Below are 21329 nucleotides of genomic sequence, written 5' to 3'. Positions count from 1 at the left end.
GAGAGACATAATGACTAGACAAATGTTTTTTTTTTGCGTGATGTCACAGACCCAAGGGTATATCCCAAATGGCACCCTATTCCCTAAATAGTGCACTAATTTTGATCTAAAGCAGTCCACTATAAAGTGAATAGGGTGCCATCTGGGACACTCACACATAGTGGACATGCAGACACATCCACTGTAAGAGGCTTACTGTGTACATCCACTGAGTACACTGGTCTGTTTATGATTCCCTTTCAGGATTTCTGTTGAAACCTTCTGAATCACAAAATGAATTGTTCTGAATCTAAAGCATATTCTGATTAGGAGGAAACTGACATGTTTGAAAGGACTATTGAAAACTCTGACTGTACTGTATGGTGGTGGACATAGTAGTGTTGGAGTTGAAACACCAACATAAGGTATGACAGGGACAACTGGGTACTGTAGGGGAGAATATAGCTGCCAAAACTCTGACTGTACTGTATGGTGGTGGACATAGTAGTGTAGGAGTTGAAACACCAACATGAGGTATGACAGGGACAACTGGGTACTGTAGGGGAGAATATAGCTGCCAAAACTCTGACTGTACTGTATGGTGGTGGACATAGTAGTGTAGGAGTTGAAACACCAACATAAGGTATGACAGGGACAACTGGGTACTGTAGGGGAGAATATAGCTGCCAAAACTCTGACTGTACTGTATGGTGGTGGACATAGTAGTGTTGGAGTTGAAACACCAACATAAGGTATGACAGGGACAACTGGGTACTGTAGGGGAGAATATAGCTGCCAAAACTCTGACTGTACTGTATGGTGGTGGACATAGTAGTGTTGGAGTTGAAACACCAACATAAGGTATGACAGGGACAACTGGGTACTGTAGGGGAGAATATAGCTGCCAAAACTCTGACTGTACTGTATGGTGGTGGACATAGTAGTGTTGGAGTTGAAACACCAACATAAGGTATGACAGGGACAACTGGGTACTGTAGGGGAGAATATAGCTGCCAAAACTCTGACTGTACTGTATGGTGGTGGACATAGTAGTGTTGGAGTTGAAACACCAACATAAGGTATGACAGGGACAACTGGGTACTGTAGGGGAGAATATAGCTGCCAAAACTCTGACTGTACTGTATGGTGGTGGACATAGTAGTGTTGGAGTTGAAACACCAACATAAGGTATGACAGGGACAACTGGATACTGTAGGGGAGAATATAGCTGCCAAAACTCTCACCTAAAAAGTTGGTTTTGTCTTTAATAGACTAAAATATTTAGTTTCAAGCTTTATTATCAGTAGGTATAAAAACAGATTTCTCCTGGGCACACTAATCAAAGTGAACAACCAAACAAGGAAGTGCCTGTCATTGTTAATACACAGTCAACCGTTGACAAACCATCAGATGTTATCTATAGTAGTTTGAATATATTTGTCTATGAGTCTAACCCATTTACATGACTGTGACTGTACTACACTCTGTCCTTCTGCCTTCAGGAGAACAGCAGTAATAGTAGGTCTCCCTCTGGGGCAGGGTGTGGTAGAGGTGCCCCACCCTGAGCACTCCTTCCCTGGGGTTAATATTACCCTGCTCTGCCTCTGTGGGTCCAGGACTACAAGAGGAGTGTGTGGAGGTAAAGCTTCAAACCACACGTCTGCTATGAATCCGAGGGGGAAATGACATGGTAGAATCTGAGCAGGTCCACTAGATTAGTAGCTGCTGAGGAAAACGTGGCAACACCCAACGTTTTAGTTGGAATCTGTGGTGTAAAACTCCTAGGAGCTGTAGCTCTTCTGACAGTTTCAGAAAATATAAATCCTTTGAGGGGTTGAATGCCTATTGCAGTATGCATGGCATATTGGTATTGAGCAGTGTTATACTGGATAGATAGGGTACAGTTCAGATATTAGAATGAGATAGTTGTTGTTGTGACCTATTTGTTGAATGACAATTATTAATCTGTTCAATAGTAATACTAATGGATTTGATTTGTATAACAAATCAAATCAAAGTGTATTTGTCACCTGTGCTGAATACAACAGGTGTAGTAGACCTTTCAGTGAAATGCTTACTTACAGGCCCTAACCAACAGTGCGATTTTTAAGTTAAAAAAAATAGGTATTAGGTGAACAATAGATTAGTAAAGAAATAAAACAACAGTAAAAAGACATTTGAAAATATCAGTAGTGAGGTTATATACAGGCACCGGTTAGTCGGACTGATTGAGGTAGTATGTACATGTAGGTATGGTTACAGTGACTATGCATATATGATAAACAGAGAGTAGCAGTAGCGTAAAAGAGGGGTTGGGGAGGGGGGTTGGGGGGACAATGCAAATAGTCTGGGTAGCCATTTGATTACTTGTTCAGGAGTTTTATGGCTTTAGGGTAAAAACTGTTGAACCTGTTGGTCCTAGACTTGGCGCTCCGGTACCGCTTGCCATGCGGTAGTAGAGAGAACAGTCTGACTGGGGTGGCTGGGGTCTTTGACAATTTTTAGGGCCGTCCTCTGACACCGCCTGGTGTAGAGGTCCTGGATGGCAGGCAGCTTAGCCCGAGTGATGTACTGGGCCGTACGCACTACCCTCTGTAGTGCCTTGCAGTTGTAGGCTGAGCAGTTGCCGTACCAGGCAGTGATGCAACCAGATGCTCTCGATGTTGCAACTGTAGAACCTTTTGAGGATCTGAGGCCACATCTCTTTAGTTTCCTGAGGGGGAATAGGCTTTGTCGTGCTCTCTTCACAACTGTCTTGGTGTGTTTGGTGCTCTGTGAAAGTGTAACAATCAGTTCAATTGTACACATTCTCCTCCTCATCATAACCAAAAATGAATGATTGAAAAAAACTGTATCATAGAGAGACCTAGTAATAATAATAATAATGATAATATAGTAGTAGTATTCAACATTGGAACGTATCAACTACGTGCGCGTTACTGCTCCATCGTCACATGATACAGTTGATGCTGCGTGATGACATCACAGCTCGAGGCAGGTCGAGTTACTGTAGTTCGGTTTCTTCTTCCTTGTTCTTTCCCTTCAGTCACCTACCGGCCCGGGCGACCCAAAGCAAAGCAGATAGACATAATGTCCCATCAAACGGGCATACAAGGTAAATACGCACATTTTTGCTTATTGTCTCTTGCTGTTGAAACCACAACGGAATAGACGATGCAATCGTCGTCCATGACAGATTTGATTTAAAAGGATTAAAGTCATAGGGAAAAATAATGTTGTATGTGTGTCGTTCTGCATCATCAGCGAGAATAAGCAGTGCTTTCTGCTCTGTGGAAGTTGCTTCGGGCTTCACGGTGCACTGGGCGAATGAGAAGAATCTATGACAAGTGTATTCAGCGATGCGTTGTACTAATATGGTCGTGCTGCTGCGATTCAACTGAGATTGTTACGCCGCATAAACACTAGCAGTTTGTCCTCAAGCCCCGTGCTGCTGCAGCAGGCTCTGGTCTAACGCGTGTTTCAAAGGTCTTTTACAAGGGAACAAGCCGCCCATTCATCAAATGCCTAAAGTTAATCTGGGTGACATTTCTGGCCAAGATGACTGTTGCCCTTTTGACGTTTGTTTGTTTTGGGGATGAGATAACGGTTGATGTTTGTTTGTTTTGGGGATGAGATAACGGTTGATGTTTGTTTGTTTTGGGGATGAGATAACGGTTGATGCAACTGGGTCGGTTTTTATGTAACAACTGACTGTCTAGTAAAATGTGGGGCACCTATTTTGGCCAGTAGGCTATCAGAGCTGTCTTTATTTATCATGGCACGACAACGTGTTATACAATTACGGTACATTGAAGTCATTGCTGTTTTTGTTTTCTGCTCTTATGCGTCTTGAATACTTGACGTTCATTCTCTGTCTCTATACTATAGGCAATGACCCAAGATAGATCAGCTGCCTGTACTAATCTTTTCTTGAAACCATTTTTTGATAAACACACCAATCCATATTTCATTTGACCAGTATATTCTACACTTGACTGTTCGGTAATAGGCTATTCCCCATGCTTGTGTTCCCTGCATGTCCCTGTTGTATGAATAGCCGACGTCTCTCTTGAGCCAATGTGTGTGAATAAAAAGGTGACTGCTTGCTTTGACTTCACAGCTGCGGAGGAAGTGAAAGACATCTTTGCTAAGGCGAGGAACGGAGCCTATCGCCTGCTGAAGGTCGTCATTGAGATGGGTGAGTATGTAGCCTGCCTACAGCTGATCAACTCAATCACACCTATTGATCAGAGATGAGTCCTACCCATCGCTGTATGCAACATGATCAATGGGTAAAAAGATAAGTTCAGTAGTTTGTTGATTGGTTACAACTGGTTATATTTACTGTGATGTTGAAGTCATACTGTGATCTGAAACGTAGATTGTATTGTACTGAATTGTATTGTACTGTCTTGTACTGTATTGTATTGCACTGTCTTGTACTGTATTGCAGTGTGCTTTATTGTATTGTACTGAATTAGTTATTACACTTCATGTCATTTGTAAGATATCTGTTGGTTGGTTGCCTTTACTGCAATCTCAGATACTGTAGATCTTACCTGAAAAGACAGACCAGATGTGATGTATGTTGATATGTACCTGTTCCCATAGTTCCATATTGTATATCAGTGTAATAAATCCACCATGTCCCTCCTTGTTGTTATTCCAGAGACTCTGGTGCTGGGAGGCACCAAGCATGCGTCTAAGAAGTGGGACCAGGAGTATGATGCCTATGTGCTGCCTCTCCTACAGGAGGACATGCCTTCCTATCTCCTGTACAGGCTGGACTCTACTAACAACCAGGGATATGAGTGGATCTTCCTGGCCTGGTCACCTGACCGCTCACCTGTATGTTGATATGTTTATCTGTTTCTTTCTGACTTTGTTCATTCATCAATATATTGGTTGGGAGCAAATTCTCTTCTTTTTTGTTGTTAGTCAAGACTACCTCTGGAATGCCATAGACATGACAGTTTTTACTTCACTTAAACTACCGTTTCACCCTCTTAACACAACTGTCATGGTGTCCGTTAGGGCATTTAAAAGTCTCTCTGTTTATTCCATAGTCTAATAAGCCAGAATACTGTCTACAATAAGACTCTATTTAGAGAACTATAAACCCACAGTCTAGTCCTCGTTACAGGTAAAGCACAACAGGGAGAATGTAACAGGCCACACACAGTGCTGCTTTCAAACACACATCTGGTCTGTGGTTGGCTAACTATAGAGGAGGAACCCTTACCACTGGGTGAGAGAACTGTTGACTTTAAACAGGTTTTTAGATGGAGGAAAATCCTCTTATGGTTCATATAAGTATGTCAAAAGCTGCCCCCCATTTGAAAAAAGTGTTTATTTATGCTTAGCTAATGCCAACATTTTGAAGAGACTGTTGAGCAAAAAGGCTAGCTTATTGTTGTGCTAAACTAGCATATTTGCAATTCTAATGTTAGCTGGCAGGAAGCATGAACCTGGCTTCCACCCCAAACCTCAATGAAACAGCCAAAATGGTCAATTTTTCTGAGATGTCTGTATGAAATAGCATTGTGTTCTTGTTTAGATTGCAACCTACAGTCATATGTAGCCGTACTAGTAAAAACATGAATTCCTCCCACTTCTATAGGTTAGACAGAAGATGTTATATGCTGCTACAAGAGCTACACTGAAGAAGGAGTTTGGGGGTGGACACATTAAAGATGAAATATTTGGCACAGTGGAGGTATGTTGACGAATCTGAAGAAACTCCTCATTATTTTCTGGCTTATTGGCCTAAGTGGGCTTGCAGGTTTGGCAACAATGTTTCAGGGACAGTCGCTGTTGGTTGCACCATATGTCGCTAGGTGACATCGTGACATGTTTATGCTGTCCCTCATTCCCTCATGACAAATTATCCAACGCAAAACAACATAGAATCCTTTAAGGACAACAAAAAGGAACCGATTTAAATAATTAAACACCACACAAAAAATAAAGTAGATAGCTTTTTGAGAAAATGCTATTTGTGGACTTTCTTTTAATTATTAATATTATGTATGCCTTGGAGAGCTGTGGGGTCATTTAACAACAAGGAAGTGATTTAATAAATTCACTTCACTCTTTGCAGCATTGGGGGGAGGCTGGGGAGGGAGTGAAGAGAGGATCCTATATAAGCACTGCTACTCTAAATGCGAACCCTGAGCTCCAGTCCACCTCTCTCACGGTCCTCTCTCTCCCCAGGATGATGTGTCGCTGAGTGGGTACAGGAAGTACCTGATAGCACAGGCTGCTCCACAACCACTGACTGCTGCTGAGGAGGAGCTGAGGCAGATCAAACTGAGTGAGGTAGAGAGACACACACACACACACGCAGATGTACATACACTCTTAGGAAAAAAGGTGCTATCTAGAACCTAAAAGGGTTCTTCGGCTGTCCCCATAGGAGAACACTTTGAAGAACCCTTTTTGGTTCCAAGTAGAACCCTTTTAGATTCCTTGTAGAGCTCTTTTGAAAGAGGGTTCTTCATGAAACCAAAAAGGGTTCTATCTGGAATCAAAAAGGGTTCTCCAATGAGGACAGCCGAAGAACCCTTTTGGAACCCTTATTTCTATGAGTTTACACACACACACACACACACACACACACACACACACACACACACACACACACACACACACACACACACACACACACACACACACACACACACACACACACACACACACACACACACACACAAAATAATTTCCACAACAAAGGACTTTGCAGCTAGCACGTTTTAGATTTTCTTTTTAATTATTAGGCTTTAGTGGAGAGAGAGAGAGGCATCGAGCAATTCACAGCAGGCAATCAATAACAGATCAATGAAGTGGAAAGATGTTTACACACTAGACCAAACAGCCCAACTTCTGCCCCAGATTCCCCTGGCCGCATGCATTCATAATAATACTATGAGGCATTTTTCTATTTATATCGGAGTGATGATGTCACACACACGCGTTTTGATCTTCTGCCAACAATTCAAAATCCTATTTTCCCTAACCTGAACCGTAACCCTGAACCTAGCTCCTAAATCTAACCACCAACCTCTTAAACTAACCCTAATTGCAACCCTAAACCTAACCCCTAGGGTTAAAATAGCCTTTGTCCTCATGGGGATGTGGGAAATGTCTCAACGAGGGATAATTTTCCTTGTTCTACTATCCTTGTGGGGTCTATTGGGGATTTTCAGTCTCCACAAGAATATAATAACCAATTTCCCCCCCACACACACACACTCCATGAAACAAACAGTCTCAGCAGGTTGATATGGGTTGTCCCTGTAGGCTGGAGGAGACTAGACCAGATAACTCCTCTCTGCCAGTCCATTTGCTTTATTTATTAATCTCTGTATACCCATCAGACTTCATACTAAAAGGTTTATCGTTCCCAACTATACATTCACACTGTAAAGCATAGTAAAAATAGCATGTGAATTTACTTCACCAAAAACACATAGCACCTTATTTTCTGAGAGTGTATTGTCACGAACCGGCTCAAAGCCCGTAACAAAGGGAGGCAACGTGGAGATAAGGAGTAGCAAAATATATATTTATTAACTAAAGCAACTAAGGAAAATATCCAATGGTGTGTGTAATCAGTAATCAGTAGTGTAAGTGAGTGTTTTGCATGAATGAATGTGATAATGCAGGGTGTTGAAAGGTGCCAAAGCAAACAAACAAAAGGCCACCAAGAACCACAACACAATCTACAAAGGTGTCTGCATGGAGAGAGTCTCCTCCATGAATGTTGAAGAGGTCTATTTATCCTGGGAGACACCTGGCCCAGGTGTTTCCCATGTAGCTGACGACCCTCTCAACTCCGCCCACCGGCATCCTAATAAGGAAACAAGAACAAAGACAGAATACGGCAGACAGAGTGGGAGGGTCGTCACAGTATCTGGAACCTAAAAGGGTTCTTCTGCTGTCCCAATATTATAAAAAAATTAATTATAATTGTATTAAATATGACAACTCTTTGAAGAAACCTTTTTAATTCCACGTAGAACCCTTTTGGTTCCAGGTAGAACTCTTTGGGGTTCTATGTAAAACCCTTTTCACATAGGGTTCTGCCTGGAACCAAAAAAGGTTATCTTGTGGGGACAGCCGAAGAACCGTTTTGGAACCCTTTTTTTCTAAGAATGTAGCTTCCTATACCGGTGGAGTGTAGCTTCCTATACCGGTGGAGTGTAGCTTCCTATATCGGTGGAGTGTAGCTTCCTATATCGGTGGAGTGTAGCTTCCTATACCGGTGGAGTGTAGCTTCCTATACCGGTGGAGTGTAGCTTCCTATACCGGTGGAGTGTAGCTTCCTGTATCGGTGGAGAGTAGCTTCCTGTATCGGTGGAGTGTAGCTTCCTGTATCGGTGGAGTGTAGCTACCTATACCGGTGGAGTGTAGCTTCCTGTATCGGTGGAGTGTAGCTTCCTATACCGGTGGAGTGTAGCTTCCTGTATCGGTGGAGTGTAGCTTCCTGTATCGGTGGAGTATAGCTTCCTATACCGGTGGAGTGTAGCTTCCTGTATCGGTGGAGTGTAGCTTCCTGTATCGGTGGAGTGTAGCTTCCTGTATCGGTGGAGTGTAGCTTCCTGTATCGGTGGAGTGTAGCTTCCTGTATCGGTGGAGTGTAGCTTCCTGTATCGGTGGAGTGTAGCTTCCTATATCGGTGGAGTGTAGCTTCCTATACCGGTGGAGTGTAGCTTCCTGTGTCAGTGGGGTGGAGCTACCTGTGTCAGTGGGATGGAGCTACCTGTCTCGTCGGAGTGGAGTGGAGTGGAGCTACCTGTGTCGGTGGAGTGGAGTGGAGCTACCTGTGTCGGTGGAGTGGAGTGGAGCTACCTGTGTCGGTGGAGTGGAGTGGAGCTACCTGTGTCGGTGGAGTGGAGTGGAGCTACCTGTCTCGGTGGAGTGGAGTGGAGCTACCTGTCTCAGTGGAGTGGAGTGGAGCTATCTGTGTCGGTAGAGTGGAGCTACCTCTGCCAATATACCTACAGTGCCTTCGGAAAGTGTTCACACCCTGTGACTTTTTCCACATTTTGTTACATTACAGCCTTATTCAAAAATGTATAAAACATGTTTTTTTTAACTCTGCAATCTACACACAATAGTCCATAATGACAAATTGAATTTTTTATTTTTTATTATTTTTTATTATCAGATGTATTAAAAATAAGTACAGAAATACCTTATTTACATAAGTATTCAGACCCTATGCTATGAGACTTCTAATTGAGCTCACCCTGTTTCCATTCATCATCCTTGAGAAGTTTCTACAACTTGATTGGAGTCCACCTGTGGTAAATTCAATTGATTGGACATGATTTGAAAAGGCACACACCTGTCTATGTAAGGTCCCACAGTTGACAGTACATGTCAGAGCAAAGACCAAGCCATGAAGTCGAAGGAATTGTCCGTAGAGCTCAGAGACAGGATTGTGTCTGTAGGAAACCTGGCACCATCCCTACGGTGAAGCATGGTTGTGGCAGCATCATCCTGTGGGGATGTTTTTCAGCGGCAGGGACTGGGAGATTAGTCAGGATCGAGGCAAAGATGAACGGAGCAAAGCATAGAGAGATCCTTGATAAATCTGCTCCAAAGTGCTCAGGACCTCAGACTGGGTTGAAGGTTTACCATCCAACAGCACAACAACCCTAAGTACACAGCCAAGACAATGCAGGAGTGGCAGGGAAAAGTATCTGAATGTCCTTGAGTGGCCAAGCCAGAGCCCGGACTTGAACCCGATTGAACATCTCTGGAGAGACCTGAAAATAGCTGTGCAGAAACGTGTGTGCCAAGCTTGTAGCATCATACCCAAGAATAATAATATATGCCATTTAGCAGACGCTTTTATCCAAAGTGACTTACAGTCATGTGTGCATACATTCTACGTATGGGTGGTCCCGGGAATCGAACCCACTACCCTGGCGTTACAAGCGCCATGCTCTACCAACTGAGCTACAGAAGACTCTGCTGTAAACGCTGACAAAGGTGCTTCAACAAAGTACTAACACGTTTTTGCTTTGTCATTATGGGGTATTATGTGTGTTTAGTACATTGATGAGAAGACAGAAAAGGCTTTAATCAATTTCAGAATAAGGCTGTCACGGAACAACGTGGAATCCAGGGTATCTGTGGACTATATTGCTTGATGTGTATACACCCTCATGACTCCATAAAAGGACAGGGTCATTCTTCATCTGCCCTATAGGCCTATTTCATAGAGCCACCCTCACAAATACAGTAGCCTCAACCAACTGGGAAGGTTTATATTGACATCCCCTTCCCAATCACCAGCTGTGTGGACAAGATGATTATCCACTAATCTACATGCGAGTAAAGAGGCTTTCAGATATTTATTATTCATTTGCTGAGAGACCCGTTCCTTGTCATAAGTAGATGGATGAAAAAACAGCAGCCCAATCCTTTAGGTACAAGAGATGAGCAGGTCCGTGGCAGTCTCATTCAGTCAAGCTGAACATGGCATGTCAGGAGTGTGAATGTTATGAGGGCTGTACTAACACATGAAAGGTCAGTGCAGACCTTTTACATACTGATGTTATTCAATTATTATTATTTCTATTGGATATTATATTGGATAAAATTATCATTATGATATAATTATCATTATATTATTATCATTATATTATTATCATTATATTATTATCATTATATTATTATTATTATATTATTATCATTATATTATTATTATTATATTATTATCATTATATTATTATCATTATATTATTATCATTATATTATTATTATTATATTATTATCATTATATTATTATCATTATATTATTATCATTATATTATTATCATTATATTATTATTATTATATTATTATTATTATATTATTATTATCATTATATTATTATCATTATATTATTATCATTATATTATTATTATTATATTATTATCATTATATTATTATCATTATATTATTATTATATTATTATCATTATATTATTATTATTATATTATTATTATCATTATATTATTATCATTATATTATTATCATTATATTATTATCATTATGATATTATTATCATTATATTATTATTATTATTGTATATATTATCCAGAACAGTTTATTTATCTCATATCACATGGAGATTGTTTTGTTCCATGTAAGACTTTAAATGTTACCACAAGCTTTATCAATTCCTTTTTCCCCCCAAGTTAAATATGTTTTTTGTGCCTTTTTAAAAATGTATCTTTCTGTTTATCTTTTGCAAATGATTGGTGACACAAACACAACATTGTGGTAAGGATAGACTTCCTGTTATAGTAGTGAGTCTAGACCCGGGCCCTTCTCAAACCACAGCCTGGTGACCAATGTTGGGGTTGTCTTAGTGTGTGTGACACCTAATGACTGTTTTTGTTGTTATTTTAGTTCCAGACCATTAGTCTGGGCCCGGGCCCTTCTCAAACCACAGCCTGGTGACCAATGTTGGGGTTGTCTTAGTGTGTGTGACACCTAATGACTGTTTTTGTTGTTATTTTAGTTCCAGACCATTAGTCTGGGCCCGGGCCCTTCTCAGAAAGAAAGCCTGGTGATTTAGTTAAAACAACACCAAGTGACCATGTGTGTCCATCCGTCCAGGTACAGACAGACATCAGTGTGGACACTAAGCAACAGACTCTGACGGGCGTGGCCTTCCCTATGCAGCGAGACGCCATCCAGGCTCTGGAACAGTTCAGAGAGAAGAAGATCAACTACGTACAGCTGGTGAGTATAGTACATCATAGTGTATAGTATGTTACATAAAGTACAGATTAATATATTACAGTACATCATAGTGTATAGTATAGTACGTCATAGTGTATAGTATAGTACATCATAGTATATAGTATAGTACATCATAGTGTATAGTATATCATAGTATAGAATAATATATTACAGTACATCATAATGTACAATAATATAGTATAGTACATCATAATATAGTATATACTAATATAGTACATCACAGTATAGAATAATATATTACAGTACATCATACTGTACAATAATATAGTATAGTACATCATAATATAGTATATACTAATATAGTATAGTACATCATAATATAGTATATACTAATATAGTACATCATAGTATAGAATAATATATTATAGTACATCACAGTGTATAATAATATAGTTTAATGCATCAAAGTATAGTACATCATAGAGTAATATAGAATAATATAGGATATAATGTAGTATAGTACACCATTATAGAACAATAGATTAGAGAATATTATAGTAGAGAATACTATATACTAGTATAGAATAATATAGTTTAGTACATCATAGTATGTAATAATATGGTATACTACATCATATTATTGCATAGAATAGTATAATAGTATAAATAATAATATAGTATAGAATGTGATAGTATAGAATGGTGTTGTACAGAATAGAATGATATAGAATAATATAGTATAGTACATCATAGTCTAGAATAATATATAATAGAATAATATAGTATAATATAGAATGATATAATCTATAATAATTTAGTATAGTCTAGAATAATATAGTATAGAATGATATAGCATAGAATAGTACGTCATAGTGTATCATAATATAGTATAAATTAATATAGTATAGTATAGAATCATATAATCTAAAATAATATAGTATAGTCTAGAATAATATAGTATAGTCTAGAATAATATAGTATAGAATTGTATAATACGTCACAGTATATCATAATATGGTATATAATAATATAGTATAGAATGTAGTATTAAATAATATAGTATAGAATGATATGGTATTGTATAAAATAATATAGTACAGAATAGAATGATATAGAATTGTATAGTACATATAGTATAGTACATCATAGTATATAATAACACAGTATAGTCTAGAATAATATAGTATAGTCTAGAATAGTATAGTACGTCATAGTGTATAGAATGATATAGGATAGTATAGAATAGTATAGTACATCATAGTCTAGAATAATATAGAATGAAATAGTATAGAATAATATAGTGTAGTATAGAATAATATAGTGTAGTATAGAATAATATAGTATGGGATGATATAGTATAATACATCATAGTATATAATAATATAGGAAAGTATAGTATCGTAGAGAGACGCCATCCAGTATCTGGAACAGTTAAGAGAGAATAGAACCAACAAGTACAGCTGGTTAGTGTCAGTACTGTCTGGAGTCTCACCTCCTTTTATTAGAGCACAGAGACAGACAATCACCGTGTTGTTTCATTAGCAGTAGGTGTCTCTGACTAGCATGTTTCTGGATTCAACAATGCCATATAATTGCCATAGAAGACTACAATGTGATGGCTATAACACAAACTAACTAACTGGCACCATGTTACATGAAACATGATACTCAAAGCCTTATTGTATTGGATGGTTTACATTACAAAGCTTATTGAGGATTGTTTTTTGAAAAAATGCATCATCATCTGTATGAACAGGAGATAGATTTTAGGAATGAGTGTATCAAGCTGTCCAGCACCACTCCTACAGAACTGAAGGATCTGCCCAAGAGGATCCCCAAGGATGCAGCCCGATACCACTTCTTCCTGTACAAGCATTCCCACGAGGGAGACTACCTCGAGTCTACAGGTAAAGACAACACATTAAAACATTATGAGAAGATATTACGGCATGTTTTTTTTAATACGTTGATATTATACCACACAGTCATTTTTTAGCTTGATCTACTCTTATTCATATTGTATTGTATTGTTCCGGTTCCGGTTGGAGCGAGTGGTCGCATCTGCACGTCGCTCCAACGGGTAGTATAACTTTTTCATTATATTTCATTATATCACAACGGTTTGATTTGTCTTATCTTAGCAATTTCTTCTCAGCTAGCTACATAGCCGTCTTTGTATCAAAGATAATTGCGTAATTATCGTATTTCGCCGTCCTAACGTAGTCTTCACTAGCCAGCTAGCTAACGTCCACTGATTAGCTGCACTGAGAAACTTTTACACTCAACTGAACGACTTGATTAGTTTAGTGTTAGCTACCTACATAGCTGTCTTTGCTGTCTTCGTATCATCGTATCATCGTATCCAAGATAATTGTGTTGTTTAGGTTTAGAGTGTGTAGTCTTAGAGTGATTATCTTAATTTACCGAGGTTAGCTAGCCAGCTATTTGTCGTCCTTAACGTAGGTGACTCTGCTAGCTAGCCAACAGCTAGCCAACGCTAGCCAACGTCTTCTGTATAGAACTCAACTACCCGGTCGCATTCACAGGTTGTATCACATTTTCACTTCATTTCATTACAGTACAACGGTTTGATTTGTTTGATCGTAGCTAGCTACTTAGCTAGCTACATAGCCGTCTTTGTATCAAAGATAATTGTGTAGTCTAGAGCGATTTTCTAGGTTCGCTAGCCATCTATTGTCGTTCTTTAACGCAACGTAACGTAAACAACACTGCTAGCTAGCCTGCTAGCCCCCGAATAGCAACACTGCAGAAACTATTACACTCAACGGAATGACTTGATTAGTGTAGTGTCAACAACGCACCCACTGCCAGCTGGCCTACTTCAGCAGTACTGTATCATTTTAATCATTTTAGTCAATAAGATTCTTGCTACGTAGCTTAACTTTCTGAACATTCGAGACGTGTAGTCCACTTGTCATTCCAATCTCCTTTGCATTAGCGTAGCCTCTTCTGTAGCCTGTCAACTATGTGTCTGTTTATCCCTGTTCTCTCCTCTGCACAGACCATACAAACGCTCCTCACCGCGTGTATAGCCACCCTACTCTGGTGGTCCCAGCGCGCACGACCCACGTGGAGTTCCAGGTCTCCGGTAGCCTCTGGAACTGCCAATCTGCGGTCAACAAGGCAGAGTTCATCTCAGCCTATGCCTCCCTCCAGTCCCTCGACTTCTTGGCACTGACGGAAACATGGATCACCACAGACAACACTGCTACTCCTACTGCTCTCTCTTCGTCCGCCCACGTGTTCTCGCACACCCCGAGAGCATCTGGTCAGCGGGGTGGTGGCACCGGGATCCTCATCTCTCCCAAGTGGTCATTCTCTCTTTCTCCCCTTACCCATCTGTCTATCGCCTCCTTTGAATTCCATGCTGTCACAGTTACTAGCCCTTTCAAGCTTAACATCCTTATCATTTATCGCCCTCCAGAGTTCATCAATGAGCTTGATGCCTTGATAAGCTCCTTTCCTGAGGACGGCTCACCTCTCACAGTTCTGGGCGACTTTAACCTCCCCACGTCTACCTTTGACTCTTTCCTCTCTGCCTCCTTCTTTCCACTCCTCTCCTCTTTTGACCTCACCCTCTCACCTTCCCCCCTACTCACAAGGCAGGCAATACGTCGACCTCATCTTTACTAGATGCTGTTCTTCCATAACCTCACTGCAACTCCTCCAAGTCTCCGACCACTGCCTTGTATCCTTTTCCCTCTCGCTCTCATCCAACACCTACTCGGATGGTATCGCGCCGTCCCAACCTTCGCTCTCTCTCCCCCGCTACTCTCTCCTCTTCCATCCTATCATCTCTTCCCTCCGCTCAAACCTTCTCCCACCTATCTCCTGATTCTGCCTCCTCAACCCTCCTCTCCTCCCTCTCTGCATCCCTTGACTCTCTATGTCCCCTATCCTCCAGGCCGGCTCGGTCCTCCCCTCCCGCTCCGTGGCTCGATGACTCAACAGCTCACAGAACAGGGCCCGGGCAGCCAGCGGAAATGGAGGAAAACTCGCCTCCCTGCGGACCTGGCATCCTTTCACTCCCTCCTCTCTACATTTTCCTCCTCTGTCTCTGCTGCTAAAGCCACTTTCTACCACGCTAAATTCCAAGCATCTGCCTCTAACCCTAGGAAGCTCTTTGCCACCTTCTCCTCCCTCCTGAATCCTCCGCCCCCTCCCCCCTCCTCCCTCTCTGCAGATGACTTCGTCAACCATTTTGAAAAGAAGGTCAGACGACATCCGATCCTCGTTTGCTAAGTCAAACGTTGTTCTGCTTGCCCTACCCTGTGCTCTGACCTCTTTCTCCCCTCTCTCTCCAGATGAAATCTCGCGTCTTGTGACGGCCGGTGCTTGACCCTATCCCCTCCTCTCTTCTCCAGACCATTTAGACCTTCTCCCTTACCTCACCTCGCTTATCAACTCATCCCTGACCGTTGGACGTCCCTTCCGTCTTCAAGAGAGCGAGAGTTGCACCCCTTCTGAAAAAACCTACACTCGATCCCTCCGATGTCAACAATTACAGACCAGTATCCCTTCTTTCTTTTCTCTCCAAAACTCTTGAACGTGCCGTCCTTGGCCAGCTCTCCCGCTATCTCTCTCTGAATGACCTTCTTGATCCAAATCAGAGGTTTCAAGACTAGTCATTCAACTGAGACTGCTCTCCTCTGTATCACGGAGGCGCTCCGCACTGCTAAAGCTAACTCTCTCTCCTCTGCTCTCATCCTTCTAGATCTATCGGCTGCCTTCGATACTGTGAACCATCAGATCCTCCTCTCCAAGTTGGGCATCTCCGGCGCGGCTCATATTGCGTCCTAACAGCTCCTACCAGGTGGCGTGGCGAGAATCTGTTCCTCACCACGCGCTCTCACCACTGGTGTCCCCAGGGCTCTGTTCTTGGCCCTCTTATTCTCGCTATACACCAAGTCACTTGGCTCTGTCATAACCTCACATGGTCTCTCTTATCATTGCTATGCAGATTCCTTTCCCCCTTCTGATGACCAAATCGCATCTCTGCATGTCTGGCAGACATATCAGTGTGGATGACGGATCACCACCTCAAGCTGAACCTCGGAAGACGGAGCTGCTCTTCCTCCCGGGAAGGACTGCCCGTTCCATGATCTCGCCATCACGGTCGACAACTCCATTGTGTCCTCCTCCCAGAGCGCCAAGAACCTTGGCGTGATCCTGGACAACACCCTGTCGTTCTCAACTAACATCAAAGTAGGTTCATGCTCTACAACATCCGCAGAGTACGACCCTGCCTCACACAGGAAGCGGCGCAGGTCCTAATCCAGGCACTTGTCATCTCCCGTCTGGATTACTGCAACTCGCTGTTGGCTGGGCTCCCTGCCTGTGCCATTAAACCCCTTCAACTCATCCAGAACGCCGCAGCCCGTCTGGTGTTCAACCTTCCCAAGTTCTCTCACGTCACCCCGCTCCTCCGTTCTCTCCACTGGCTTCCAGTTGAAGCTCGCATCCGCTACAAGACCATGGTGCTTGCCTACGGAGCTGTGAGGGGAACGGCACCTCAGTACCTCCAGGCTCTGATCAGGCCTACACCCAAACAAGGGCACTGCGTTCATCCACCTCTGGCATGCTCGCCTCCCTACCACTGAGGAAGTACAGCTCCCGCTCAGCCCAGTCAAAACTGTTCGCTGCCCTGGCCCCCCAATGGTGGACAAACTCCCTCACGACGCCAGGACAGCGGAGTCAATCACCACCTTCCGGAGACACCTGAAACCCCACCTCTTTAAGGAATACCTAGGATAGGTTAAGTAATCCCTCTCACCCCACCCCCCTAAGTTTTAGATGCACTATTGTTAAGTGACTGTCCCACTGGATGTCATAAGGTGAATGCACCAATTTGTAAGTCGCTCTGGATAAGAGCGTCTGCTAAATGACTTAAATGTAAATGTTAAATGTTAATTACATGTAATAACAATGTGATAAGGTGGTATTTTAAAGTGGTTTCCTGTGTGTGTTGCAGTGTTCATCTACTCCATGCCGGGGTATAAATGTAGCATCAGAGAGAGGATGCTCTACTCCAGCTGTAAGAACCCTCTCATCGATACTGTGGAGAGCAACCTGCACATCCAGATAGCCAAAAAGGTAAGAGATGGGTCTTGTTCATTACACAACCTGCACATCCAGATAGTCAAAATGGTAAGGGCTGGGTCTTGTTCATTATATAACCTGCACATCCAGATAGTCAAAAAGGTAAGAGCTGGGTCTTGTTCATTATATAACCTGCACATCCAGATAGCCAAAAAGGTAAGAGCTGGGTCTTGTTCATTATACAACCTGCACATCCAGATAGCCAAAAAGGTAAGAGCTGGGTCTTGTTCATTATACAACCTGCACATCCAGATAGTCAAAAAGGTAAGAGCTGGGTCTTGTTCATTATATAACCTGCACATCCAGATAGCCAAAAAGGTAAGAGCTGGGTCTTGTTCATTATATAACCTGCACATCCAGATAGTCAAAAAGGTAAGAGCTGGGTCTTGTTCATTATATAACCTGCACATCCAGATAGCCAAAAAGGTAAGGGCTGGGTCTTGTTCATTATATCACACTGTAGCTAAATGTTTTGCAACAGAACATTTAAACATGCACTTCACATTATATTAAGTCAGATAGTCCATCCATTTCAGTCTGTTTTTCTTTCATTTGGAACCTGATCTCTCGTGGACAGACTGCGTAAACATAAGCATCTGACCAAAAATACGTGGGGTTTTAGTTCTGCTTTAACCCATATTATTTGGTACCTAATTAATACAACTCAGGTTCACTGCAGTGAGTCACATGAGTGACTTTCAACAGTTTAAAACACCCCTGTGAAAATACTGTAACATTATGCCAGTGTAGACTGGATTTTTGCTGCAATGTACTTTTTCTAGAGTAAGTCTAGTTTGCCCCTCAGTGATGGGATTTATTGTATTCCTATTAGTAGAAGTATCCCTACTAACTGATGCATTCTGATTCCCTCCCCTAGCTGGAGATTGATAACGGTGATGAGCTCACCGCAGAATTCATGTACGAAGAGGTCCACCCTAAGCAGCACGCACACAAGCAGGCCTTTCCCAAACCTAAAGGTCCCGCGGGGAAGAAAGGGGGGCGCCGGATCACTAGACCACCAGGGGATGGCGAAGAAGACTAATAAAACACCCCTCCATTTTAGTCCACAATGGAACATTCCACTTAGTATATAAGAACCCTTTATCTGGTTGACTCCCAAATGGCCCCCCTATTCACTTTATAGTGCACTACTGTTGACTAGGGCCTATAGGGGTCTGGTTAAAAGGAGTGCACTATATAGGGGATAGGGTTCCATGTAAGACATAGACCATTGACATGAATCCCTCCTAATGCCCTTTAACCTCATAGACAACCAGCCTGTAGACTATATGAACTATGCACACACAGACCACCACACTAATATAAGCCATGACACTCAAACCTGTGAACTTACTTACATTAGTAGCTTGTTATTTAGACAGACAGTCGGTGCTGTGTTTTCATGATGATAAGAGAGAGAGAGCCAACATTTCCCTTTAGAGCTATAATAGCTAATGTTTTTTTATTTCTCATATTATTTGACAATATTTTTAAAATATATGGTTCCCAATCCTGGTTCTGGAGAGCTGGATGTGTTTTTAAGATATATGGTTCCCAATCCTGGTTCTGGAGGTCCTGGAGAGCTAGAGGTTCTGGAGGTCCTGGAGAGCTAGAGGTTCTGGAGGTCCTGGAGAGCTAGAGGTTCTGGAGGTCCTGGAGAGCTAGAGGTTCTGGAGAGCTAGAGGTTCTGGAGGTCCTGGAGAGCTAGAGGTTCTGGAGGTGTGTGAGAGGAAAGACCTTGTGATTTTTCTAGTGAGCATGTGATACTGATCTGAACACTTCACCTTGTTGTTAGTGCTGATTCAATGCCGACAATGTTGTAGCAATTCTATAATGCCTTGTGTAAAGTCAATCAATAGAGAATGTTGTTCCACAACCGCTAGCCCTTCAGGATCAGAGTTGAGGACTGGGTCCTATTCATGTGACACTAAATGGAGAAAACAGAGAGGGACCACCTAGACTTGTCCAATAAGAATAGCTTGTTTTCGCTTTCCGTTGATAAATGTTTGAAAACGTTTAGCTATGCTGTGCCTAATGAATAGGACCATGCTGATGTAGAATCTTGAATTGGGAGAGAAGAGAGGCCATGTGTGGGTCTGTGGATGTTGTTAAGAAGCCTACATTTTACTCTATGCATCTCATTTGTACTACCACTACCATATCCATAACAACTATATGATTACATGTCAGTCCAAAATCTAGTTAGTGATTTCTCTTTCCATGTTCTTTTACTGAAGAATGAAAAATCTTATAGAAAGTATTTTTCTAGGTCCGTGATGTACTGTATGTGTGTGTGGTGTTCTGCGACTGAGAGGTCACATTCTGAATCGGTTGAATGGCAACCGTTATCTGTTTGTCGGTCTGTGTGAGAGAGAGAGTGCCTGTGTGCGTCCGGAATGGCACCCTATTCCCTATATAGTACACTACTTTTGACCGGAGCCCATCAGAATAGGCACCCTATTCCCTATATAGTGCACTACTTTTGACCAGAGCCCATCAGAATAGGCACCCTATTCCCTATATAGTGCACTACTTTTGACCGGAGCCCATCAGAATAGGCACCCTATTCCCTATATAGTGCACTACTTTTGACCGGAGCCCATCAGAATAGGCACCCCATTCCCTATATAGTACACTACTTTTGACCGGAGCCCATCAGAATAGGCACCCTATTCCCTATATAGTGCACTACTTTTGACCAGAGCCCATCGGAATAGGCACCCTATTCCTTATATAGTACACTACTTTTGACCAGGGCCCATCAGAATAGGCACCCTATTCCTTATATAGTACACTACTTTTGACCAGAGCCCATCGGAATAGGCACCCTATTCCTTATATAGTACACTACTTTTGACCAGGGCCCATCAGAATAGGCACCCTATTCCTTATATAGTGCACTACTTTTGACCAGAGCCCATCAAAATAGGCACCCTATTCCTTATATAGTGCACTACTTTTGACCAGAGCCCATCAAAATAGGCACCCTATTCCCTATATAGTGCACTACTTTTGACCAGAGCCCATCAGAATAGGCACCCCATTCCCTATATAGTGCACTACTTTTGACCAGAGCCCATCAAAATAGGCACCCCATTCCCTATATAGTGCACTACTTTTGACCAGAGCCCATCAGAATGGGCACCCTATTCCCTATATAGTGCACTACTTTTGACCAGAGCCCATCAAAATAGGCACCCCATTCCCTATATAGTGCACTACTTTTGACCAGAGCCCATCAGAATAGGCACCCTATTCCCTATATAGTGCACTACTTTTGACCAGAGCCCATCAGAATAGGCACCCTATTCCCTATATAGTGCACTACTTTTGACCCAGGTGCCATTTCAGACGCAGACCTGTTTGTCAGGGTTGCTCGTTTGTGCATTTCACATCAGTGATATTAATCCCACATAATATGCAATGCTTTTCAACCACAATGCTGCAGGTCTTTCCCCACGTGACACTGTGTGTACGCATGTGTTTATTAAAACCACAATGAAGGGAAGGGACTGTGATTCCCAGGT

General features: G+C 42.1%; 1 protein-coding gene across 3 annotated transcripts; it reads left to right on the top strand.

Moving 5' to 3' along the window:
* The first annotated feature begins 2952 nt into the window (after positions 1-2952).
* On the top strand, positions 2953-20289 carry LOC124021735 (twinfilin-1-like). Of its 3 annotated transcripts, none has more exons than XR_006836302.1 (10): positions 2953-3094; positions 4100-4177; positions 4649-4827; positions 5600-5695; positions 6193-6297; positions 11596-11721; positions 13439-13589; positions 17675-17796; positions 18680-19400; positions 19505-20289. XR_006836302.1 is itself a non-coding variant. In XM_046336867.1 (9 exons), the coding sequence occupies exons 1-9, from the start codon at positions 2956-2958 to the stop codon at positions 18842-18844; spliced, it is 1161 nt and encodes a 386-aa protein (XP_046192823.1). In that variant the 5' UTR covers positions 2953-2955; the 3' UTR covers positions 18845-20289. The 3 variants fall into 3 exon arrangements, 1 of the variants encoding a protein (XP_046192823.1); XR_006836301.1 differs by having other exon boundaries at positions 18680-19452; XM_046336867.1 differs by having other exon boundaries at positions 18680-20289.
* Positions 20290-21329: the final 1040 nt, after the last annotated feature.

Source organism: Oncorhynchus gorbuscha, unplaced genomic scaffold (genome assembly GCF_021184085.1).
Source record: "Oncorhynchus gorbuscha isolate QuinsamMale2020 ecotype Even-year unplaced genomic scaffold, OgorEven_v1.0 Un_scaffold_1188, whole genome shotgun sequence".
Taxonomy (NCBI): domain Eukaryota; kingdom Metazoa; phylum Chordata; class Actinopteri; order Salmoniformes; family Salmonidae; genus Oncorhynchus; species Oncorhynchus gorbuscha.
Note: the sequence above shows the minus strand (reverse complement) of the source record. Positions and strands in the feature narration are given on the sequence as shown.

Coding starts and splice junctions, on each gene's coding strand:
- LOC124021735 (XM_046336867.1), top strand. CDS start 2,956: ATGACATCACAGCTCGAGGCAGGTCGAGTTACTGTAGTTCGGTTTCTT. Junction 13,590..17,674: donor AGACTACCTCGAGTCTACAG/GTAAAGACAACA, acceptor TGTGTGTTGCAG/TGTTCATCTACTCCATGCCG. Junction 17,797..18,679: donor ACATCCAGATAGCCAAAAAG/GTAAGAGATGGG, acceptor TCCCTCCCCTAG/CTGGAGATTGATAACGGTGA.